Source organism: Moschus berezovskii, chromosome 16 (genome assembly GCF_049115385.1).
Source record: "Moschus berezovskii isolate FMDL1 chromosome 16, NW_MosBer_1.0, whole genome shotgun sequence".
In the NCBI taxonomy this organism is placed as follows: domain Eukaryota; kingdom Metazoa; phylum Chordata; class Mammalia; order Artiodactyla; family Moschidae; genus Moschus; species Moschus berezovskii.
The window spans coordinates 29476117-29495360 of record NC_142475.1 but is presented as its reverse complement, the minus strand read 5'-3'; the positions used below and the strand labels follow the sequence as shown (position 1 = coordinate 29495360).

The window sequence follows — 19244 nt, the reverse complement described above, 5'->3', positions numbered from 1 at the left end:
ATACAACTCAATTATCATTTTCCTCCATTTTCTATAACCATGGCTTGAAAGGTATATTTTTTTTATGTATCATTCTTTATAAATCTGTATTCAGTATATTTACAGAGTCACTGTTGTTCAAAATAGTTTTGCAAAGAAGCTCTCCTGTTTCCAATATTTTCAGCCATATATCCATAGTTCTTTATGTTAATTTTCTTCCTTGAATCTTTGTTTTGTTTGATTAAATTTACCTTTGAAACTTAGTTTCTAATGAAAATTTATATATTATATTATTTCAAATATATATTTCAAAAATGTGTTATTTGTTTAGTGGTCAACTGTTCTGATCCTGGAATTCCAGCCAATTCCAAAAGAGAAAGTAAAATAGAACATGGGAATTTCACCTATGGCACTGTGGTATTCTATGACTGCAATCCTGGATATTTCTTATTTGGATCTTCAGTTTTGATATGTCAACCAAATGGGCAATGGGACAAACCTTTACCAGAATGTATCAGTAAGTAGATAATGTGAACTCTTCCTTGAGAAAATGCTCTGAAACCAACATGTATATTTATTGTCTTTATGTAATATTTAGAGCTGTGTATCAGAAGGAAGTGTACTGATTGTAATTTTTTATTGTTTTGAAAGTGCCCTTCCTGTGTTCTACCAGTTCAGTGCCCAGGTGCCATCTATATTAATAATAATATGATTAATATTTCTCTATTATTCCTTGATTTTGAACCTTCATGAAACAGACAGAATATTAAAGGCAGATATATTTCATACTCTGTGATGTTGCCATCCCATGAAAGGCAACTATACTTTATTTTCTCTTGTACTACTATTTCAAATTTCATTTAAAGAAAAATAAGTCAATATAAATTGCCACTAGGGCTGCAAAATGCTTGAGAAAATTATAATGTTACTTAAAACTCATTGACTTTAAATATTTATCTTATACAGGCACATGCATATATGAAATGTTAATATACGTTGTCTTTAAGGTAGTCAGAATATGAGTACATTTTGTTATATGTTGTTTTGGAGCTATAGAATATAAATAAAATAAATTATAGCAGTTTTGCATATAATTAACATGTATAGTGAGAAAATAGTTTAACAGAAATAAATCAAAAGTATCTGAAGACAGAGAAATGAACTTGAATTCTAGGCATTCAGCTTATTGATAGGACTCAGTTACATTTGATTCTCAGAGTTGATGAACATTGGACATGATAGGAAAGAAACAATCATTGTGCAAGTAATTTTTGGTTATACTAAATTGCTAAATTACAAAATCATTTTATGATTGTTTTATTTCGAGGTACTTTATGTACATGCAGTTTTTTAAATAGTTGTGGCATCATTTCTGTACTCATTCATGAACAAAGAAAAACATATAGTGCCTATATAATTTCATATTCTATGCTGATAATCAAGTCAATTGTTGATCCCTTGTTTCAAATGTATTTGATTTCTTTTTGTAGACTAGTTAGTCTAATGGTTTAAGTAATTCACTTATCCTTGTGTGGCTACAGCATGAAAGTTAAAAATGTTTTGTAGGACCTGTAAACATGAACTTCTTCAGATTTTCATAGCTCTCATAGACTTTTTACCTTTACTTGTTTTCTATGGCACTCCCTGGTAGTGTGCTATTTACTCAGGGGTTTTATTAAGTTTATATCTCCTTGTGTGCTATTTAATACTTGTCATATTTAATACTCTAGTCATAAAAGGGAACACATAGTAAGTTCCCAAGCTACTTCTAGCTTATAGAGAATTCTCAGTGTTTTAACATCTGATTCTGCTCTACTTAGCTGTATTTTGGTTGATAAGCCTCTGAGTATTTTCGTTTTACAGGATGATTTATTTATTAGTGGTCAGGAGTATAATTTAGACTATATATGCATAGTCTAAATCGTGTGCCACAGATCATCTTCCATCCTTCTCCTTTACCCTCAAAGTTTTCCCCTTTTAATTTCTGTATGGCATTTTGAATTCTATACGGAATCCTTTAACCTTATTTCGCCAATACATACCACTCCTCTCCCTATCTTTCACATCCTTATCTAGACACATGAATGCTTCCAATCCATGTACATGTGTATATAAACAAACACCCACCACCCCCACACATACAGGAATATTGACTCAGTCATTTAAGCTTAATTACAGTGTTCTGTTAAACTCATACTCAGGGTGAGTGGGCTAACAGAATAACTCCTGTAACTTCAACTTTCATATAAATGTTTGATTTTCAGAGGATGTATATAATGAAGCAGATAATTCTGATTCATTAATATTTCAAAAAAGTTGATGCAGGTTGTTCGATAGGAGATATAAAAAAATTTTATATTCAATAATTATGTATTGTAGTGATTGACTGTGGACACCCTGGCATTCCTCCTAATGCAGTCCTGTCTGGTGAGAAGTATACCTTTGGGTCTACTGTTCACTATTCCTGCACAGGAAAGCGTACACTTCTAGGCCAGTCATCAAGGACTTGCCAATTAAATGGCCATTGGAGTGGATCACAACCTCATTGTTCAGGTACCACTGGGAAAATTGGATGATGTTTATTGTAAATTACATTATAAATATTATGAATGGGGCTATTTTATTAGTAGTATTATGATCGGGGCTTCCTGGATGGCTCAGTGGTAAAGAACACACCTGCTAGTGCAGGAGATGCAGGTGATGCAAGTTCAATCCCTGAGCCAGGAAGATTCCCTGGAGAAAGAAATGGCAACCCACTCTAGTATTCTTGCCTGAAGAATTTCATGGACAGAGGAGGCTGGTGGAGTATAGTCCATAGGGTCGCAGAGAGTTGGACAGGACTTAGCAACTGACCTTGAACACAAAGCAATCTAAAGAGATACAATAATACATTTCTCTTTTAAAAATATCACGAGGGAAGCTATAACATTATTTTTACATTTATCAGAATTCTTAAGGTAATTTAGAATTTACAATGCAAATTAATACTGATCTTATATATGAAAAATTACAGGTATAAGTTTTGAACTGTGTTGTATTGAACATAAGTGGTTTTAGAATGCTTTCTGTGAAATGCTTTTATCCATTAGAATAGCAAATCACTTAGGCTTGAGCAATTCCATTTTAGCAGATATAAAATATAATTTTCCCCAGAAGGTAATATTGTATCAATGATTTCCTGTTAGAATTCCGTTCTTTGTTACTGAACTTTTTAAGCAATTGATTATTTAATAGCATGGTTTTAAAATAAAGTCACAAATGTTTTAAATTAAACTAACCCAACAAGTTTTATGAGAGATGTTTATCTATAATAATTTGATTTGTTATTAAGGCAACAGAAAACTCCTGCGTCTCTATAATCCCTAGCATTTTCTTAGAATATGTAAACATTAAATATATTTTTAATAATTTTTTCACAAAGTAAGCATTTGATAAATATTATCTAAGGTCTTTAAGCTACTATTTTTCTTCAATAATTGTTATTTCAGTTTTAGAGCTGTGAGGTTACCCTACTTGATACTATTCATTCTATTTTTACCTATCTGCCAGACATTAGTGCTTATTTTTCTGCCTGTTCTTTTTATTTACATATTTGTTTTTATGTTATTGTATCTCTGTGGAGATCATATGATGACTTATTAGGAGTTGTTTCACATTATTCTTCTTTTAGAGGTAAAAGGTGTGAAATAGTTCCTTAATTTCAAATCCTCCTTGTAATTATGGTTAAATCCTATGAAGTCACTGCCTGGGACTTCAAATTTAATCTATAAATTATGAAAACTGTCAGTTAATTTACTCACTCAGATAACTGATAACACACAAAAACCCACAAGCGTTTTCTCTGTCACGCACACTCACGATGGGTTAGAAAGCTACTACTTAGTTGTAGAATAAAGTGTGTATACATATATTTAAAAGTGAAAGTGTCCTTAAATCTTTATGTGGTTATTAATATTGCAACATATGATGATAAGTAAGTATTAGGAAAGATTCCAGATGCACAGAGCATGTCAAAATTGGCATCGAGGTAGACAGAAAGCACTTTCAATGATTATACATTCAACTTTCTCTCTCTGTTTCTCTGTCTCTCTGTCTTTTCTCTGTCTTATTGAATACTAATGTTGTGGTAACTTTAGACATATTTAAGAAATGAGAAAGGAACTAAGCAAACCCTAAACTCTATAGTCAAGAGAAACACCCTGTCATGAGCAAAATCCTTAACAACTTAAGTCAGAGTTTCTAGTCTTTGTTTATAATTCATTATTATACTTTTATGTATAAAAAGTATGGAGTTTTTCCATCTTTGGTTAATGGTCATTAATAGAGAAGATTAAACAGTGTAAGTTTAGACTAGAAATATTATACTTTAATATTTACATTTTCCAGTACATCACAGTTCTGTTTTAACACAAACTGATTTTAATTCAGAGAAGAAAAGATGAAAATTGCCAAATCCATATTCTAAATTTTAACTGTTTGAACCCATTGTCATTTGAGCCCAAAGAATTGTCAATTATGAATTTTTCATTACCTTGGTTAAGAACTAGATTCGGGAAATACTAATGAAATATCTTCAACTTATTAGATGTTTCCAGATGTATCACTGATGTGGAAGATAACACCATACTCCACAACTATTTTCTTTTTCCTTTAGTCTTTTTCTTATGACTGGCATCAAATGGAAAATATGAATTATGATTTTACCCAGTCAACTTACCATATTAAAGCACAACATGAACATAAAAAAAAATGCCCACAGGATTGATGGACTAAATCATGAGTTTAGTAAATGTTTATTGAATTAAATTAACTTGACCTGTACTGAATTGCAGGTGATGCTACTGGTACATGTGGGGATCCAGGTACTCCTGGTCACGGTTCTAGACAGGAAAGTGATTTCCGAACCAAGAGTTCTGTACGCTTTGCCTGTGATACTGGTTACATCCTTCATGGTTCAGAAGAAAGAACATGTTTACCCAATGGCAGTTGGACTGGAAGGCAGCCAGAATGCAAAGGTAAAGTCAAGCAGAAACTAATAACATTGAGAGTGCTGGATTTTGATGTGGATCCAATTCAACTGTGTGCTGCTAAGTGAAATTACTCCTTCCAGTACTCTCTGTCTTCAACCATGGGATAAAAGTAGTATTATTCCCGTTTTACCAACACTATTCTATAAAAGAAATATGACAGGTAATAATTATTAATTTAGTCTCAAGCATGTCTCAAGTGTCGTTTATATAGAAACATTATTCATATCACAGCAGATATCAGGATTGGAAAAGCTAAAAATATATGTTTCCCCATCACAGTGCTCTATTGTTGACAGCACTAGGAAAAAAATTAGGTTGTTCTTACATCAAAACATTACTTCACAGTATGTTTCAGTTTTCAGATTTGTAGAAATCGTAAAATATAGAAAGATGTCTAAGTATATATAATGTTTTTCATTTATGGGTATTGCTAATAACCAGAACAGAGGAACCTTGTTGGTTACAGTCCATGGAGTCGCAAAGAGTCAGTCAGACACAACTGAGTGACAAAGCACAGCACAGCACCGAATTGTTCTGATTGATTGAGTTTCATGATCAGATCTTTACAATATTGACTAGAAAAGGAAATGTTGCAGGAAAATTATCCTTATAATTTAGATTGCTCTTTTTGAGATTATTTTAGGACAAAAGCTAAACTTGCAAAAGTATTTATGAAACTTGCTTGATGTTGTACCAAATGTATTGGTTTTATAAATAGAAAACAATTCCCAGTGGAACCTTCTTAACAGTTTATTAATTGACTATATTTCAGAAACTTTTTATTCTGTTTAAAACTATATCTATATTCTAGTAAAGGCAGTCATCCTTTTTTAACTGGACTGAATTTAATAATGTTAAGAGAGAATTACAACTCAGTTTCTGTTATAGGTTGGGAAACAAAGTTGTTGAGCAAAAGACACTAAGACTCTGATGCTGGGAAAGGTTGGGGGCAGGAGGAGAAGGGGACGACCGAGAATGAGATGGCTGGATGGCATCACCGACTCTGTGGACATGAGTTTGAGAAAACTCTGGGAGTTGGTGATGGATAGGGAGGCCTGGCGTGCTGTGATTCATGGGGTCGCGGAGAGTTGGACACGACTGAGCGACTGAACTGAACTGAACACTGTCTTCACTTCATTTCTCAAGCTTATTTACCAAAGGCAAAATTTTTATAATGATGTTGCACATTATGTGGGTGATATCTAAGTCAGCCTTTTGTTCAGCTGTACTGCAAAATATTTTTAGATGAGATACAACCCAGTGCTAACCTTGTTTTGTTAATATATACATTAGAGATAAAACAGAAGTAGGAGTTGTAGCAAATATAACAGAATTAATACTTTTCTCATAAAATGGAGTGCATGCAAATCACTTAGTAAAACAGATTCTAGTAAATGAATAGAAAGAAGAAATAAACAGATGATAAAATGCATATATATTGTTAGCTTTGACCTATTAACTCCATTTTTGAGAATTTTGTTCCTAAAGAAAGTAAAAATATTAAAGAGAACACACAATTATAAAGACGCATTATTTTTATTTCAAACATTCTAACTACCAAAAACAGGAACCAATCTGACAACACTAGGAAAAATATTACATAGGCAATTGTTTATTTACATAATGTGATAGTGAAAATATTAGAATAAGCCATGAAACAATATGAGAAAATGTATCATACAAAGCTTAATTGAAAAATAAGATTCAAAAGTATGCACTCTATCAAAATCATGGGAAATGATAGTCACTTGAGAGAAAAAAATAAAAGTCAATATAATAAAAATGACAATATTACAGAGAGGTGAAATTTGTAATATTTTTATTCTCTTTATTCCAAATGTTTTATAGTGCTTTATTACTTTAGTAATTGAAAACCTTTCTGAGAATGCAATAGATAAAATTAAAATATCAAATGAATATGATAAAATATCTTAAATAAAAAAGTGCAGATTTAAAGAGTGTAACATTCTTTGATGAACTGACAAGGTTTTTAAAAATGATGGGACATGATATTGGAGGGGATGTGTGAAAATAAGCAAACTTTCACACCATTGATACAAATGTGTATTGTTATATAGTGTTCTGATAATTTGGATAACTCTGTATATACTTAAAATATTTTTCAGAACTTAAAATTATCCAGAAATTCCACTTTTAGAAATTTATCTTAAGAATAAGATCAATGTACATAGTTGTATATAAGCTAGAGTATATTATAACCCAAAATGTTAGAGAAACTAAACTAAATTGAATTTCATGTTTATCAGCAGGAGATTGGTTAGTAGATCCTGAATACACACAAAATGGAAAAGTATCCCATTAGTAACCTTTATGAAAGATGCCCTAATTATTGTTTGCAAGCTGTTTGTTTCCTGTCTACCCACAAACATATAGCACTGCTACAAATGACAGACAAAATTAAGTATTTAAGATGTAGGGATTCCCTGATGACTCAGACAGTAAAGCATCTGCCTGAAATGCGGGAGACCTGGGTTTGATCCCTGGGTTGGGAAGATCCCATGGAGAAGGAAATGGCAACCTACTCCAGTACTCTTGCCTAGAAAATTCCATGGATGAAGGAGCCTGGTGGGCTACAGTCCACGGGGTCACAAAGAATCAGACACGACTGAGCGACTTCCCCTAAGATGTATCAAGGGATATATGTAGTACTTTCTGAAATTATAATTTACTTCATATTCATACAAATAGCCTTAAAATTTGTAAAGTCTTAGGAAGTTTTCTTATACTGCAGCAAAATTAGATATTGAGACTGACATAGGCTTCTTTTTTAATATATTTAAAAATTCACTTATGTCATTGATGGCAAATAGTTAAACATAATATGGAATAATCATATAAGGCATTTATATTTGTGATTCCTATTTAGGATGCATTGAAAACTTAATGTAAGTCATTCCTACTTTGTTTTATTCAATTTATTTTTGTAGACTTTGGTCCAGAAATAGAGATTATGAAGTTTTAATGCAAACCAGTTATATCAAAGCAAACATGATGCTTATAATATTTAAGTATAATTTTATATGTTTTCTAACAAATATAATTGTAGTAAATCTTTGTTGCTTCTCATTACATATCTTCCAATTTTATATGAGTAGCTTTTTAGGCAGAGACTCTTAAAATCCTTCTTTGAAAGATTTTGTATTACCCAAAAGCAATACTCAAGTAATTACGTGCAAAGTTTTTACCAAAATGACTAACAAAAATCATAAAAAATAGCTATCCTATGATTTGTATACCAGTAAGTAAACTAATAAAATCAATATAATTTCATCTTGAATTTTAACTTCTTATAAAGCAGACTTCAATGCTTAGAAGATTTTTATAGCTTCTTTGGATAATTTGAAAGAATCATTTATTCCTTAACTGTTCATGAGAGGATTCCTGAATGCACTATTTTTATACATACTCTTGACCATTTTGTTTTATAGCTGTACAGTGTGGTAACCCTGGGACGACAGCCAATGGAAAAGTCTTTCGGATTGATGGCACAACATTTTCTAGTTCAGTCATTTATTCCTGCGTGGAGGGATATATTCTTTCTGGACCTTCAGTTAGGCAGTGCACAGCCAATGGAACATGGTCTGGAACTTTGCCTAACTGTACAAGTAAGTTTCTTTTCAATATTTTGAAATATCACTAGACATATGAAAAGTAGTTGTATAAACATGTATGTCTGTGTTTTGTATTATAATTAATCAAACCAGGCAAGAATGTGAATATTTATAGGTGGTTCAGACCATAAGGAATCTGCCTGCAATGCAGGAGACCTGGGTTCAAACTCTGGGTTGGGAAGATCCCAAGGAGAAGGGAATGACAACCCACTCCAGTATTCTTGCCTGAAGAATTCCACGGACAGAGGAGCCTACTGGGCTCTAGTCCATAGGGTTTTAAAGAGTCAGACATGACTGAGCCACTAACTCTTTCATTAAAAATGATAGTAGTGTTATAGTCGCATGTATACTAGTGAGTTTAAGATTCAGCTTCCAAGGTATTACATAGGCAGAGAAAACAGGGATCACAGAAAATCAGTTATTAAATATAATTTTACAGTATATTAAAAATAGAGATGAATTATCCCCTATAATCAAGACTAAATATATAACGTTCAAGACTAAAAATAGAATGAAATTTTATTTTGCCAATCTCATACATATTAATTGTTAACTTGGTTTTTAAAAAAGTGGACTGATTATTTATGGGTTCTTGCACTGTTTAGGGAAGTTTTAGTGGCAGATTTGCCCTCTTGCAATGTAAAAAACTTATGGCATTCTATTGATTCAGCATCATAAAGAAATTACCCACTTGATGGATTTTTTAGTGTATTTAAAATTCCTATATATAAATTAATGCTTACCTATGAAAAAAAATAGAATTTACTTAACCAAAAATAATCTATCCATTGGAAAATCATGGCTGCTTATATTAATTAAGAGGAAATGCAGCAGCATCATATAAATCATGAAATTTTTGAAAGAAGAGCTATTTTATATGTATGTGTTCAGAGACTCACTCAAGAAGTTATGAGAAGTTGCTAAAGTCTTTTAATGAAGTAGGCTCTCAAGACACTAATGGAGTATCTTGTGTATTGAAATTTGAACAGATTATGCCTTTGAAATAGAGGCCTTCATTAAAAATAGTTTATGAATATCAAAATTAATGGGCATAAGTAACATTTGTAAATGAGGAGAATGCTGCTTCCAGGATTCAAAAAGATGTTGGTGCTGAGAAGGTCAATAGTTCTTGATGGTATCAGTAGTGGATCCACTCTTGGCTGATCTAGTAATTTCCAGAAATATATAAGATAGACCTTGTACTGTGAGTGGGTCAATGATCCATCCTCTGCCACTTTTTTTTCTTTAGCTCCTTTGTGAGTATTTGTACTTCCTGAATAAATGACTGAAAACAATCTATTCATAGGAGGATGCCATCAAAGTCATGTCATATTTGTGATTCTGGAGAAAATTGGTTGTATTAATAGTTAATATCTTGCTTGAAAACTGTGTGTGATGACAAGGCTGTTGAGATACTGTGTGATTATTTTGTCTCTTGAAAGGTGAGGACAAACTACGGCTCAAAGGTTGCTGAAATCAGCGCTATTAGAACAATCAGCCAAATCTGCAGTAGCAAAATATTTTCCAGTTATTGATCTGAATCAGTAATAAGTAATATTCCTGGCCTTGTGTCAGTACCAAATACTGTTATATCTCATCTTTGGGAGTAATTCTTTATTTCACTTTGGACAGTTTGGTTTTGGCTTAATCAGGTTTTCTCCTAGGTCTCCAAAGATCTCTGTGAATGTGTGTCCTCTCTTGTACTCCATCTCATAAAGTTCCACTTTGTTCTCTTCTGTCCAATCCATCTTTAAAACTCAGGGAGTCCACTTGGCTTTGCATGGGGTCCTTCTTCCTGTGTCCGCTAAAAAAATATCTTTGGGCAGTAAGATGAGACAGTCATAGCACTCATCTCGTTTGTTTCCTGTCACTCAAGGATTACTGGGCTTTGCTGCTTGATGAAAGTTGTATTTTTGGCGGGGGGGGGGTGGTGGGGGGGGGGTAGGGGGGTGGTGGGGGTGGGGTAGGGTTGAGGAGTTGTTTTAAAACAACTTCCCTGTTTTTCCATCTTGAAGGAAAGAAGGTCTCCTACTTTCTTTGAAAATGTTTCATTTTTTTAAAACTGAACAATTTAACAATTAACAAACATGCTTTACTCTTTTCATACTATAGGGCTTCCCTAGTGTTTCAGATGGTAAAGAATCTGCCTGCAATGCACAACATAATTTCAATCTCTGGGTCAGGAAGATCCCCTGGACAAATAGGCTTTGTTGTTTTATACCACCCTACCTGAGCCTTTAAAACTCTTCCTCAGTACCCTTGAAATATTAGCTCAAATGACACATTCGGAAAAAACCCTGCTTAGGGCACTTCTTCCTCATATCCCTTTTGGCTAAAACTGATCTATCTCTAAGCTAACTCTTATGGCAATTACTTATACCACTAAACTATAAACCTCAACGGGCAATAGGAATCAGGGCTGTTTTATCTCATTGACCCTCTAGCACATGATATGTAAATTTAGTAAATAGTTATTAACTGACTCATATATCTCATATGAGCTTTTTTTTAAACTATTAGTTCATATGAGGGCTTCCCTGGTGGCTCAGAGGTTAAAGCGTCTGCCTCCAATGAGGGAGACCCGGGTTCGATCCCTGGGTCGGGAAGATCCCCTGGAGAAGAAAATGGTAACCCACTCCAGTATTCTTGCCTGGAGAATCCCATGGACGGAGAAGCCTGGTAGGCTACAGTCCACGGGGTCGCAAAGAGTCGGACACGACTGAGCGACTGAACGGAACGGAACCATTCCACTCCATTTTGAAATACTTGTAGAAAGGGCTTGTAATTTTATATATAACATGGCAAATGATTCTGGTATACGCAAGTGTTAGTCACTCAGTTGTGTCTGATTCTTTGTGACCCTTTGGACTGTAGCCTGCCAGGCTCCTCTGTCCAAGAAATTCTCCAGGCAGGAATACTGCAGTGGGTTGCAACGTCCTCCCCCAGGGGATTGTCCCAACCCAGAAATGGAACCCGAGTCTCCTGTATCTCCTGCATTGCAGGCGAATTCTTTACCCACCTGCTGAGTCATCAGGGAAAGTGTTTTCAGTATACAGTTATGAAAAAGAATGAAATAATGAATACATTCAGAGTAAAGGAAATCTGCTGAGTAACACATTTTTTCATATTGAGTAACAATTTCACTTATTCATGGGTAAATACCTAAGTGTTTATCTAAAGTGTTTGCCAATTTTAGTAAAGATAAACAAATAAACACATCCTAATTCTTAAGACTGAAACAGCATTAATTTTTTTACTGAATCGTCTTTGTTTTCCTTAGGAAATTTTTAACCAAGTTAAAAACACTCAATCAAGACAGACTGGTAGGTAAAAACATACCAAAATATAAACTTTTTTTGTGTAAGCCCTTTAAGGAGAAGTATTATGTTCAGTAAGACATTTCAAGCATTAGCTTTTAAATGACATATTGCTGTTAAACTGAAAACTTAGAATTTTAATTGTTGATTTACTTCTTTAAATATTTTTTTATTTAGGCAAAAAAATAACTGCTAAACTCTAGTAGCAACCCAAACCAAAGGCAGAACTAAAATTATCCTTCCAAAAAGAACACAGAAAGAAGTTTCAGTAAAAGTTAAAACAGATTAAACTTTCATAATTAAAGAATTTAAGATACTGAAAATGTTAATACACAGTGATCTATTGCTTAGAACCAGAGTTTCAGAGTCTTTCTTCTTAATTTGTGGTGGAAGTTGATTTAAACATATGATTGATAGAATAGTGAAACTTTAGAGCTGGAAAAGATTGTGGCATAGGTTAGGAAACTGAGGCACCAAATCATTTAATTGACTTACTAACTACTAATTTTGTCTGTGTGAATCTTAACAAATTGTGGAAAACTTTTAAAGAGATAGGAATATCAGACCACCTTACCTCTCTTCTGAGAAACCTGGTTGCAAGTCAAGAAGCAACAGTTAGAACTGGATATGGAACAACTGACTGGTTCCAGTTTGGGAAGGGAGTACATCAAGGCTGCAAATTGTCACCCAACTTATTTAAATTATATGCTGAGTACATCATGTGAAGTGCTGGGCTGGATGACTCACATGCTGGAATCAAGAGTCTGAGAGAAATAACAACAACCTCAGATATGCAGATGATACCACTCTAATGGCAGAAAGCAAAGAGGAACTAAAGAGCCTCTTGATGAGGGTGAAAGAGGAGAGTGAAAAAGCTGGTTTAAAACTCAGCATTCAATAAACTAAAATCATGGCATCCAGTCCCAACACTTCACAGCAAATAGATGGGTAAAATGTGGAAATGGTAACAGATTTTATATTCTTGGGCTACAAAATCACTGTGGATTTTGGCTGCAGCCGCAAAAGTAAAAGACGCTTCCTTCTTGGAAAAAAACTTATGATAAACATAGATAGCGTATTAAAAAACCTGGGATATTGCTTTACTGACAAAGGTCCATCTAGACAAAGCTTTGGTATTACAGTAATCATGTACAGATATGAGAGTTGGACCATAAAGATGGCTGAGTGCCGAAGAATTGATGCGTCTGAATTGTGGTGCTACAGAAGACTCTTGAGAGTCTCTTGGACAACAAGGAGATCATACCAGTCACTCCTAAAGGAAATCAATCTGAATATACCCTGTAAGGCCCGATGCTGAAATTGAAGCTCCAATACTTGGCCACCTGATGCAAAGAGCTGACTCAGTGGAAAAGACCATGATGCTGGAAAGACTGAGGGCAGGAGAAGAATGGGGTGACAGAGGAGGAGATGGTTGGATGGTTGGATGGCATCATCACCTCAATGTACATGAGTTTGAGCAAACTTTGGAAGATAGTGAAGGACAGGGATTCCTGGCATGCTACATTACATTGAGTCGCAAAGTCAGACATGAATTAGTGACTAAACAAGAACTACTGACAAAGCTCACCAATGAGCAATTAGTTCTACCACATAAATGGAGAAAATTTCCCATTGAATGAATTTTAAATTTCTTAGAAATAAAGAAAACTATAAGTTCAAACAAAATATATATTTTTTTAAGTTTTAATTTAATGTAATTGCCTTTGTGGACATTTTTTATAGTATCTATATACAAGGATATAAATATTAATTGAATTAAACAAGGTATGAAAAAATTAAAACATTGGACTAAATTTCTAAACCACATTCATGATCCAAATTATTGGAAAACCCACTTAAGGAAAACAAAACTTTCATTTTTTCCTTTTCATTCAAATTGTTATTATTTTTATGCATAAATAAAAATATGTCATTCAGTGTTTACCATTTGTTAACATTTGTGTTGTTGGAAGATAGTGTTTGCTGTGACCAGTGCGATCTCTTGGCAAAACTCTTAGGTTTTGCCCTGCTTAATTTTGTACTTCAATCAAACTTGCCTGTTACTCCAGGTATCTCTTAACTTCTTACTTTCCCTACAATGAAAAAAAGCAAAGTGGCTGTCTGAGGAGGCCTTATAAATAGCTGTGAAAAGAGAAGCCAAAAGGAAAGGAGAAAAGGAAAAATATACCCATTTGAATGCAGAGTTCCAAAGAATAGTAAGGAGAGATAAGAAAGCCTTCCTCAGTGATCAGTGCAAAGAAATAGAGGGAAAAAAATAGAATGGGAAAGACTAGATATCTCTTCAGAAAAATTAGACATACCAAGGGAACATTTCATGCAAAGATGAGCTCAATAAAGGACATAAATGGTTTGGACCTAACAGAAGCAGAAGATATTAAGAAAAGGTATCAACAATACACAGAAGAAGTGGACAAAAAAGATCTTCATGACCCAGATAACCACAATGGTGTGATCACTCACCTAGAGCCAGACATCCTGGAATGTGAAGTCAAGTGGACCTTAGGAAGCATCATTACAAACAAAGCAAGTGGAGGTGATGGAATTCCAGTTGAGTTATTTCAAATCCTAAAAGATGATTCTGTGAAACTGCTGCACTCAATATGCCAGCAAATTTGGAAAACTCAGCAGTGGCCACAGGAATTTAAAAGGTCAGTTTTCTTTACAATCCCAAAGAAAGGCAATGCCAAAGAATGCTCAAACTACCACACAATTATACTCATCTAACACGCTAGCAAAGTAATGCTCAAAAATCTCCAAGCCAGGCTTCAACTATATGTGAACTGTGAATTCTCAGATGTTCAAACTGACTTAAAAGGCAGCGGAACCAGAGATCAAATTGCCAACGTCCATTGTATCATCGAAAAAGCAAGAGAGTTACAGGAAAACATCTATTTCTGCTTTGTTGACTATGCCAAAGCCTTTGCCTGTGTGGATCACAATAAACTGTGGAAAATTCTGAAAGAGATGGGAATACCAGACCACCTGACCTGCCTCTTGAGAAACCTGTATGCAGGTCAGGAAGCAACAGTTAGACCTGGACATGGAACAACAGGCTGATTCCAAATAGAAAAAGGAGTACGTAAAGGCTGTATATTGTCACCCTGCTTATTTAACTTATACACAGAGTACATCATGAGAAACTCTGGGCTGAAAAAAGCACTAGCTAGAATCAAGATTGCTGGGAGAAATATCAATAACCTCAAATATGCAGATGAAACCACCCTTATGGCAGAAAGTGAAGAAGAACTAAAGAGCCTCTTGATGAAAGTGCAAGAGGAGAATGAAAAAGTTGGCTTCAAGCTCAGCATTCAGAAAACTAAGATCATGGCATCTGGTCCCATCACTTCATGGCAAATAGATGGGGAAACAGTGGAAACAGTGGCAGACTTTATTTTGGAGGCTCCAAAATCACTGCAGATGGTGATTGAAACCATGAAATTAAAAGACGCTTGCTCCTTGGAAGGAAAGTTATGACCAACCTAAACAGCGTATTAAAAAGCAGAGACATTTCTTTTCCAACAAAGGTCCATCTAGTCAAGGCTATGGTTTTTCCAGTAGTCATGTATGGATGTGAGAGTTGGACTATAAGGAAAGCTGAGGGCAGAAGAATTGATGATTTTGAACTGTGTTGTTGGATAAGAATCTTGGGAGTCTCTTGGACTGCAAGGAGATCCAACAAGTCCTGAATATTCATTGGAATGACTAATGTTGAAGCTGAAACTCCAATTCTTTGGCCACCTGATGCAAAGAACTGACTCATTTGAGAAGATCCTGATGCTGGGAAAGATTGAAGGCAGGAGGAGAAGGAAACGACTGAGGATGAGATGGTTGGATGGCATAACAGATTCAATGGACATCAATTTGAGTAAACTACGGGAGTTGGTGATGGACAGGGAGGCCTGGCATAGTATACTCCATGGGATTGCAAAGAGTAGGACACAACTGAGCAACTGAACTGATCTGAACTTTGCATTCCAGTCCCTTATGATGAAAGGGACATCTTTTTTTGATGTTCGTTCTATAACGTCTTGTAGGTCATCATAGAACTGTTCAGCTTCAGCTTCTTTGGCATTAGTGGTTGAAGCATAGACTTGGATTACTGTGATGTTGAATGGTTTGCCTTGGAAACGAACAGAGATCATTCTTTCGTTTTTGAGATTGCACCCAAGTACTGTATTTCGGACTCTTTTATTGACTAGGAGGGCTACTTCTTTCTTCTAAGGGATTCTTGCCATTATAGTAGATTTAATACTCATCTGAATTAAAGTCGCACATTCTGGTCCATTTTAGTTCACTGAATCCTAAAATGTCATTTTTCGCTCTTGCCATATCCCGTTTGACCACTTCCAATTTACTTTGATTCATGGACCTAACATTCCAGGTTCCTATGCAATATTGTTCTTTACAGCTTTGGACTGTACTTCCATCACCAGTGACATCCACAACTGGACATTGTTTTCACTTTGGCTCCATCTCTTTATTCTTTCTGGAGTTATTTCTCCACTCTTCTCCAGTAGCATACTTGGCACTTACCAACCTGGGGAGATCATCTTTCGGTGTCATATCTTTTGCCTTTTCATACTGTTCATGGTGTTCTCAAGGCAAGAATACTGAAATGGTTTGCCATTCCCTTCACCAGTGAACCACTATTGTCAGAACTCTCCTCCATGACCCATGCATCTTGGATGGCCCTACACGGCATGGCTCATAGTTTCATTGACAAGGCTGTGATTTGTGATCAGTTTGGTTAGTTTTCTGTGATTGTGATTTCATTCTATCTGTCCTCTGATGGGTAAGAGGCTTGTGGATGCTTCCTGCTGGGAGGAGCTTGCTGTGCTGTCATCATGCTTGAAAGTGAAAGTGAAGTAGCTCAGTCGTGTCCCGCTCTTTGCGAACCCCATGGACTGTAACCTACCAGCCTCCTCTGTCCATGGGATTCTCCAGGCAAGAGTACTGGAGTGGGTTGCCATTTCCTTCTCCAGGGATCTTCCCAACCCAGGGATTGAACCCGGGTCTCCCGCATTGCAGGCAGATGCTTTACCATCTGAGCCACCAGGGATCATGCTTAGTAAATCTTTAATCCAATTTTGTGTTGATGGGTGGGGCTCTGTTTCCTCCCTGTATTTTGTCCTGAGGCCAAACTATGATAGGGAAAATGGCCATAATGGCAACATCCTTCAAAAAGACTTATGCCAGCATGCCTTGGCTCTTAGGACTTTTTACCTGAATGGTCTAGTGGTTTTCCCTACTTTCTTTAAGTCTGAATTTTGCAATAAGGAGTTCATGATCTGAGCCATAGTCAGCTCCCAGTCTTGTTTTTGCTGACCGTATATAGCTTCTCCATCTTCGGCTGCAAAGAATATAATCAGTCTGATTTCATATTGTCCATCAGGTGATGTCCACATGTAGAGTTGTCTCTTGTGTTGTTGGAAGAGAGTATTTGCCTCCAGAAGAGAGCTAACCTTCAGTGCAGTGCTCTCACTTAGGGGTGATTTTGCTTCCTGGGCGACATTTGGCAGTGTCTGGACATATATTTGACTGTCATAATGCGAATAAGTGGATGTGCTATTGTTATCTAGCAAGTAGAGATCAATGTTAAACATTCCTGATGCATAAAAAGCAGCCAAGAGTGATTGGTTTGGAATGTCAATAGTGCCAAAGTTAATATCAAGAAAACTTACCTTCAGTTCAGTTCAGTTCAGTCACTCAGTCATGTCCGACTCTTTGTGACCCCATGAATCACAGCACGCCAGGACTACCTGTCCATCACCAACTCCCGGAGTTCACTCAAACTCATGTCCATCGAGTCGGTGATGCCATCCAGCCATCTCACTCTCTGTCGTCCCCTTCTCCTCCCGCCCCCAATCCCTCCCAGCATCAGAGTCTTTTCCAGTGAGACAACTCGTCGCATGAGGTGGCCAAAGTATTGGAGTTTCAGCTTTAGCATCAGTCCCTCCAATGAACACCCAGGATTGATCTCCTTTAGAATGGACTGGTTGGATCTCCTTGCAGTCCAAGGGACTCTCAAGAGTCTTCTCCAACCCCACAGTTCGAAAGCATCAATTTTTTGGTGATCAGCTTTATTCACAGTCCAACTCTCACATCTATACATGACCACTGGAAAAACCATAGTCTTGACTAGATGGACCTTGGTTGGCAAAGTAATGTCTCTGCTTCTTAATATACTATCTAGGTTGGTCATAACTTTCCTTCCAAGGAGTAATCATCTTCTAATTTCATGGCTGCAGTCAGCATCCACAGTGATTTTGGAGCCCCAAAAATAAAGTCTGACACTGCTTCCACTGTTTCCCCATAGATACAAAAAAGGGAAACTGATTTCTGAATTCAGAGATTGTATAGAATCAGAAGTGTTACCATGGAGATGGCTTGACCACCTTTCTGGAACTTCACTGTGCTAGAGGAAAACTCTGTTCTGAACTTGAAACCCAGAAAAGCACATGTGTCATAATGCCTGAGTAAACATATCCATTTCTGCTTTGTGGCCAGTGGGAAAATGGTGGGATAGCTCAACTGTCACATGGGTTTGATTACATGAATCATGTTGTATGTATATCAACGCAAGGGAATGTCATGTCATTAAAAACAAGTCACATGGGTCTATATGTATTACCATGCAAATATATTCATTAGATACTTAGTAAAAAATAATTTGTGTTATATTGATATTTTATTTAAAAATGCAGATTTATAATGCTCATTCAAGAAGCTAAAAGAGAAAGTAGGTTTGAAGTGGCATAGATTGACTAGAAATACCACAGTTATGTTATGTTTTATATTGGCTGTAGAGGTTTATACTTAGATGTACCATAAATAATATCAAATGGGCATCAATTACATTATAGAAACTAATGAGAAAATTTCCCACAAAACCAAATTCAAACCTTTCAGTTTATGTATTTTTGAGAATCTGAGTTATTTAATCATTCCTTGCATATTCATTCACTCATTTACTCTTCAAACAAGTATTTAATCTGAGTCATGCACTAGACTAGGCTTAGATAATACTAAAGGAAATAGATAAAATAACTGTCTCTATGGGGTTTATTGGAGTGTGAGTGTGTGGATGAGTGCATTTGCATACACTCATGCTATGTGCATAAATGATTCTGGTGACCTTAGAAGATATTTTCTTACATTAAATCACAGCAACCTCTGTTATGCACTAATGTCTCTGAATTTTAGGGTACAGTCCTAAAGAGCCACTATCCTAAGGTTTTTCCTAAAAAAAAAAAACCAAACCTGAA

At 35.5% G+C, this 19244-nt stretch overlaps 1 protein-coding gene across 4 annotated transcripts in view; it reads left to right on the top strand.

Moving 5' to 3' along the window:
• Nucleotides 1-19244, top strand: part of CSMD3 (CUB and Sushi multiple domains 3) — a 1369436-nt gene that overhangs the window by 1297275 nt on the left and 52917 nt on the right. For all 4 annotated transcript variants that reach the window (XM_088844606.1, XM_088844605.1, XM_088844604.1 and 1 more), the window contains 4 exons: nt 311-496; nt 2359-2532; nt 4812-4994; nt 8459-8635. In XM_088844606.1, coding sequence (XP_088700732.1) covers nt 311-496; nt 2359-2532; nt 4812-4994; nt 8459-8635 — 720 coding nt within the window. The remainder of the gene's footprint in view (nt 1-310; nt 497-2358; nt 2533-4811; nt 4995-8458; nt 8636-19244) is intronic.